This window comes from Aquarana catesbeiana, linkage group LG04, assembly GCF_042186555.1.
Source record: "Aquarana catesbeiana isolate 2022-GZ linkage group LG04, ASM4218655v1, whole genome shotgun sequence".
Classification (NCBI taxonomy): Eukaryota; Metazoa; Chordata; class Amphibia; order Anura; family Ranidae; genus Aquarana; species Aquarana catesbeiana.
In genome coordinates, this window is record NC_133327.1 from 691,207,044 (window position 1) to 691,214,107 (window position 7,064).

At 56.4% G+C, this 7,064-nt stretch overlaps 2 protein-coding genes across 3 annotated transcripts in view; one reads left to right on the top strand and one right to left on the bottom strand.

The window, feature by feature from the left end:
- PPP1CB (protein phosphatase 1 catalytic subunit beta) overlaps nucleotides 1–7,064 on the bottom strand; it is a 336,969-nt gene that overhangs the window by 185,169 nt on the left and 144,736 nt on the right. The gene's annotated exons all lie outside the window — the stretch shown is intronic.
- LOC141141082 (WD repeat-containing protein 43-like) overlaps nucleotides 2,057–7,064 on the top strand; it is a gene marked incomplete in the record, with an annotated part of 19,056 nt that continues 14,048 nt past the window's right edge. The window contains 1 exon segment of the mRNA XM_073628789.1: nucleotides 2,057–2,331. Within this exon segment, the coding sequence (XP_073484890.1) occupies nucleotides 2,127–2,331 (205 nt within the window).

A 7,064-nucleotide genomic window follows, 5' to 3' on the forward strand; every position in this document is an offset into this window, starting at 1 on the left:
TGCGGATCTCACAGGTTTGCTAATCTGACAGAAGTTTGCTGCTTTTAAAATTCAACATCTAACCAGTCAGACGAAGTTCTAAGTCTTGTATGTCACGATATAAAATCACTTTACTGTTAAAAATAAGTGTAAAATACAAAACTCCGGTGGGTGTAACAAGATGTCCGCTTTCCCCCCTCTCACTGTATCCTCACTATGGAGGACTGTGGGGTGTAGCAAGATGGCGATGACCAAACGTCACTTCCGTTACACATTCTGACGGGTCGCCTAATGTAACGAAACAGTGGCACTGAACTGATAACCAGTGCCCTGATGATCTGTGTACATGTCCCCGTCACATGTGCCATTTCACCTGTGTTTTATCAGATTCAGCGACCCGTCAGAATGTGTAACAGAAGTGACATTCCGTCGCCGCCATCTTGCTACACCCCACACTCCTCCATAGTAAGGATACACTGAGAAGGGGAAAGCGGACATCTTGTTACACCCACCGGAGTTTTGCTTTTTACACTTATTTATAATAGTAAAGTGAGTTTATATCATGAAATACGGGACTGAGAACTCCGTCTGATTGGTTAGATGTTGAATTTTAAAAGTAGTGGCGAGCCTGCGGATCTCACAGGTTTACTAATCTGACAGAAGTTCGCTGCTTTTAAAATCTAAACATTCATACGGAGTTCTCAGTCCCGTATTTCATGATATAAACTCAGTTTACTGTTAAAAATAAGTGTAAAAAGCGAAACTCCGGTGGGTGTAACAAGATGTCCGCTTTCCCCCCTCTCAGTGTATCCTTACTGTGGAGGAGTGTGGGGTGTAACAAGATGTTCGCTTTCCCCCCTCTCAGTGTATTCTTACTATGGAGGAGTGTGGGGTGTAACAAGATGTCCGCTTTCCCCCCTCTCAGTGTATCCTTACTATGGAGGAGTGTGGGGTGTAGCAAGATGTCCGCTTTCCCCCCTCTCAGTGTATTCTTACTATGGAGGAGTGTGGGGTGTAACAAGATGTCCGCTTTCCCCCCTCTCAGTGTATTCTTACTATGGAGGAGTGTGGGGTGTAACAAGATGTCCGCTTTCCCCCCTCTCAGTGTATCCTTACTATGGAGGAGTGTGGGGTGTAGCAAGATGTCCGCTTTCCCCCCTCTCAGTGTATCCTTACTGTGGAGGAGTGTGGGGTGTAGCAAGATGTCCGCTTTCCCCCCTCTCAGTGTATCCTTACTATGGAGGACTGTGGGGTGTAGGAAGATGGCAGCGACAGAACGTCACTTCCGTTACACATTCTGACGGGTCCCGAATCTGACGAAACCCCGGCTCTGCTTTCCTCGCACTGCGATTGGCCCTTTACCCTGATCTGTGCTGGGTCCGAGGCACACAGTGATCACAGATGTGACCGCGCTGTATCTGTCATTCCGGTATGGTGCGGTCGGCAAGAGGATAAAGCGTATTTTTTTCCTGAAAACTTGCGTTTGATAAACAGCTGCGCGAATATTCTATGACATTAAAAAAAAAATCCCAACAACCACCATTTTATTCTCTGGGGTCTCTGCTTTCAGAAAACATCTCACATATTGGGGGTTCTCACTCATTTCTGGGATCATTAATGGAAGAGGCAGGAATCGCCCCGACCGGCAGGCGGGTGTCTATGACATTCGGGAAGTATGGGGTCCCATAGTGAAGGAGATTAGAGTGTGAGCTCCTGTGGTTCTGGAGAAGGTCGGTCCATTTCTATATATCGGTGGTCGGTGACCGGTCCTCTTGGCTCGGGACTGTCATCACCGACGTGAAGGCAGGCGTGCTCTCCCCTGTGCTGGAGAAGTGACATGTGGTATACTTCCATAAAACAAACATGTCTGCGATCACACGCTTGATATCCGGCGATGTCCGCCATGTTCTCAGAGCCCTCCTCCCAGTACTATCAGTAGAATGGGCTCCACCATCATGGCCGCCGCCGCGGAGACACCGCGCGTCCTATAAGTCGGCCTCTATAGACGGAGCCCCCGCCCAGCGTGACTCTGCTAGGCGAATGGCCGACGTCCCCTCCGGGGAGGCGTGGCGCGGGAACGAAGCCCCTCCCCCGAACGTCGTGCGCATGCTCCATCCTTAAACACGTGGCCCGGATCGGAGGGAGGAATGGCGGCGGCTGCAGCGGGCGGCGTGTACGAGGCGCTTCCCCCCGCCAGCGCCTTCACCCCGGGGAGGAGAGATCTGCTGGCCGTGTCCGGCCTGGACGGGAGGATCACCGTGTGGGACAGCCGAGGAGGGGGAGGGGAGCTCCGCCGGGAGTACGTGCCTTCCGCTCACCTCTCCGCCACCTGTACATGCCTGGCCTGGGGGGCCCCAACCGAGGGGGGCAGGTGAGATCCGGTCTGTGTATGGGGGGGCCCAACTGAGGGGGGCAGGTGAGATCCAGTCTGTATGGGGGGCCCCAACCGAGGGGGGTGGGTGAGATCAGGTCTGTGTATGGGGGGCCCAACCGAGGGGGGCAGGTGAGATCCGGTCTGTGTATGGGGGGCCCCAACCAAGGGGGGTGGGTGAGATCAGGTCTGTGTATGGGGGGCCCAACCGAGGGGGGCAGGTGAGATCCGGTCTGTGTATGGGGGGCCAACCGAGGGGGGCAGGTGAGATCCGGTCTGTGTATGGGGGCCCCAACCAAGGGGGGTGGGTGAGATCAGGTCTGTGTATGGGGGCCCCAACCGAGTGGGGGCAGGTGAGATCAGGTCTGTGTATGGGGGGGCCCCAACCGAGGAGGGCAGGTGAGATCCGGTCTGTGTATGGGGGGGGCCCCAACCGAGGGGGGCAGGTGAGATCGGTCTGTGTATGGGGGGGCCCCAACGAGGGGGGCAGGTGAGATCGGTCTGTGTATGGGGGGGCCCCAACCGAGGGGGGCAGGTGAGATCCGGTCTGTGTATGGGGGGGGCCCCAACCGAGGGGGGCAGGTGAGATCCGGTCTGTGTATGGGGGGGCCCAACCGAGGGGGGCAGGTGAGATCCAGTCTGTGTATGGGGGGGCCCAACCGAGGGGGGCAGGTGAGATCCCGTCTGTGTATGGGGGGGCCCAACCGAGGGGGCAGGTGAGATCCCGTCTGTGTATGGGGGGGCCCAACCGAGGGGGGCAGGTGAGATCCCGTCTGTGTATGGGGGGGCCCAACCGAGGGGGGCAGGTGAGATCCAGTCTGTGTATGGGGGGCCCAACCGAGGGGGGCAGGTGAGATCCAGTCTGTGTATGGGGGGCAGGTGAGACACCCAGTCTGTGTATGGGGGGGCCCCAACCGAGGGGGGTGGGTGAGATCTGGTCTGTGTATGGGGGGGCCCCACCGAGGGGGGTGGGTGAGATCTGGTCTGTGTATGGGGGGGCCCCAACCGAGGGGGGTGGGTGAGATCTGGTCTGTGTATGGGGGGGCCCCAACCGAGGGGTGTGGGTGAGATCTGGTCTGTGTATGGGGGGGCCCCAACCGAGGGGTGTGGGTGAGATCTGGTCTGTGTATGGGGGCCGCCAACCGAGGGGGGTGGGTGAGATCTGGTCTGTGTATGGGGGGGCCCCAACCGAGGGGGTGGGTGAGATCTGGTCTGTGTATGGGGGGCCCCAACCGAGGGGGGTGGGTGAGATCTGGTCTGTGTATGGGGGGGCCCCAACCGAGGGGGGTGGGTGAGATCTGGTCTGTGTATGGGGGGGGCCCAACCGAGGGGGGCAGGTGAGATCCGGTCTGTGTATGGGGGGCCCCAACCGAGGGGGGGCGGGTGAGATCCGGTCTGTGTATGGGGGGGCCCCAACCGAGGGGGGTGGGTGATCCGGTCTGTGTATGGGGGGGCCCCAACCGAGGGGGGCGGGTGAGATCCGGTCTGTGTATGGGGGGGCCCCAACCGAGGGGGTGGGTGAGATCTGGTCTGTGTATGGGGGCCCCACCGAGGGGGTGGGTGAGATCCGGTCTGTGTATGGGGGGGCCCCAACCGAGGGGGGTGGGTGAGATCCGGTCTGTGTATGGGGGGCCCCAACCGAGGGGGGTGGGTGAGATCTGGTCTGTGTATGGGGGGGCCCCAACCGAGGGGGGGTGGGTGAGATCTGGTCTGTGTATGGGGGGCCCCAACCGAGGGGGTGGGTGAGATCTGGTCTGTGTATGGGGGGGCCCCAACCGAGGGGGGTGGGTGAGATCTGGTCTGTGTATGGGGGGGCCCAACCGAGGGGGCGGGTGAGACACCCAGTCTGTGTATGGGGGGGGCAGGTAAGATCCGGTCTGTATATGGGGGGGCAGGTGAGACACCCAGTCTGTGTATTGGGGGGCCCAACTGAGGGAGGTGGGTGAGATCCAATCTGTATGGGGGGGCCCCAACCAAGGGGGGGGTGAGATCCAGTCTGTGTATGGGGGGGCCCAACCGAGGGGGGCAGGTGGGATCCAGTCTGTGTATGGGGGGGCCCAACCGAGGGGGGTGGGTGAGATCTGGTCTGTGTATGGGGGGGGGCCCAACCGAGGGGGGCAGGTGAGGCACCCAGTCTGTGTATGGGGGGGCCCCAACCGAGGGGGGGCAGGTGAGACACCCAGTCTGTGTATGGGGGGGCCCCAACCGAGGGGGGTGGGTGAGATCTGGTCTGTGTATGGGGGGGCCCCAACCGAGGGGGGTGGGTGAGATCTGGTCTGTGTATGGGGGGGCCCCAAACGAGGGGGGCAGGTGAGACACCCAGTCTGTGTATGGGGGGGCCCAACCGAGGGGGGCGGGTGAGACACCCAGTCTGTGTATGGGGGGCAGGTAGATCCGGTCTGTATATGGGGGGGCAGGTGAGACACCCAGTCTGTGTATGGGGGGGGCCCCAACCGAGGGGGGCAGGTGAGGCACCCAGTCTGTGTATGGGGGGGCCCCAACCGAGGGGGGCAGGTGAGACACCCAGTCTGTGTATGGGGGGGCCCCAACCGAGGGGGGTGGGTGAGATCTGGTCTGTGTATGGGGGGGGCCCCAACCGAGGGGGGTGGGTGAGATCTGGTCTGTGTATGGGGGGGCCCCAAACGAGGGGGCAGGTGAGACACCCAGTCTGTGTATGGGGGGGCCCCACACCGAGGGGGGGCGGGTGAGACACCCAGTCTGTGTATGGGGGGCAGGTAAGATCCGGTCTGTATATGGGGGGGCAGGTGAGACACCCAGTCTGTGTATTGGGGGGCCCAACTGAGGGGGGTGGTGAGATCCAATCTGTATGGGGGGGCCCCAACCAAGGGGGGCAGGTGAGACACCCAGTCTGTGTATGGGGGGCCCCAACCGAGGGGGACGGGTGAGATCCAGTCTGTGTATGGGGGGGGCCCAACCGAGGGGGGCGGGTGAGACACCCGGTCTGTGTATGGGGGGGGGGGCAGGTAAGATCCGGTCTGTGTATGGGGGGGCAGGTGAGACACCCAGTCTGTGTATTGGGGGGCCCAACTGAGGGGGGTGGGTGAGAACCAGTCTGTATGGGGGGGCCCAACCGAGCGGGGCAGGTGAGACACCCAGTCTGTGTATGGGGGGGCCCCAAACGAGGGGGCGGGTGAGATCCAGTCTGTGTATGGTGGGGGCCCACCTGGAGAGGAGGAGGGGGGGTGGGTGATTGTCGGGGAATCAGAACATTGTCACGGGGGAGGGGGGTACATGGGGGCGCTGTGTGTATATAGGGGGGGGGGATCACATGTTGTTACATTGTAATAAGATGTCTCTTTTGAAGTCCTAGTTGTGGGACATATTACATGTGAGGACGGTGATCACATGTTTTATATTAGTTACAATGTAATCAGATGTCCTTTTATACAGAGATATTATAAAGTGACATCTTATTACAATGTAACACACATGTGATCTCTCCATACACACATGTAACATGTCCCATCCCCCAGGAGATACACTGATGTGATCAGACTGACATCTCATGTGGGGGGGAGGGGTATCTGTCACATGTTCTGTTTGTTACATTGTAATAAGATGTCTCTTCTTCTATCACATCTCATCCTATCTTTGTAGAAATGACATCTTATTACAATGTAACAAACAGAACTTCTGATCCCGACATTCACACATCTGAGGCCTGAAATTTACATAAAACCCCAAAACATGAGATGTTTTATGACAGCAGACACCCTAGAGAATAAAATGGTGGTAGTGCCAATTTTTTGTTACAATATTACAAGGGAACTCAAACATTTCAGTAAATAAAGTTAATTTTAGGATCGCACAAAAAGCCATACATTACCCAATTTATTTGTATTTTTTTGGTAAAATATAAAAGAATGAAGTTGCATCGAGTAAATTCCTAACATTGCTAAACCTTAAATTTGTGTGAACTCCTGAATGGTGACAGTTCAGTTCCATAATATATTCCATAGGAAGCAATACAAACTCCACCACTCAGGTAACTCCCAGCCACAATCCACGTCCTAAACCCTCCAGAGAGGAGCCTCGGGGGCCGGCTAATGCTTGTATAGTAGAAGTGGATGAAAAGGTCTGGACAGCCGCACACCGGGAGACATTTCATAGCTCTATGAGTGAAGCACTTTGTTTAGATGTGAAACGCGTCAGCTGTTTCTCTGTACCGCCTTGCTGTGATGCCCTGTGTACTTCATGATTCTGTTCTACAAATAAAAGGCATGAAATGTCTTCCGGTGTGCGGCTGTCCAGACTTTTTCATCCACTTCTACCCATATATTCCATAGGCGACGCTTTACAAGCCCCCTATAGGTCATCAGTTTAGTGTTTACGGGGGAGGTCTGGCGCTAGAATTATCGCTCTCACTCCGGTGTGCCGGCGATATGTAACCTCCATTGCAATCAATGTTTTCAGACGTGGAGCAGTCTTTTATTTTTTGGGGGGGGGGGGGGGGTTGGGGAATTATGTGCCTGGTATAACTTTTTAAAATAAAACATTTGGAGTTTCTTAACTTTTTTTTGTTTTTGTTTTTTTTTTTTTTTTCCATCACATAGGGAACAAAAGTCCCCTATCTGGTGGTTTTTTTTTTTTTTTTTTTTTTTTTTTGGGGGGGGGGGACGACATGTCTTTAATGAGACATCCAGGGTCTTACAGACCCCCAATATCTCCTCTGTGCTCCACTGACCTGTAATGC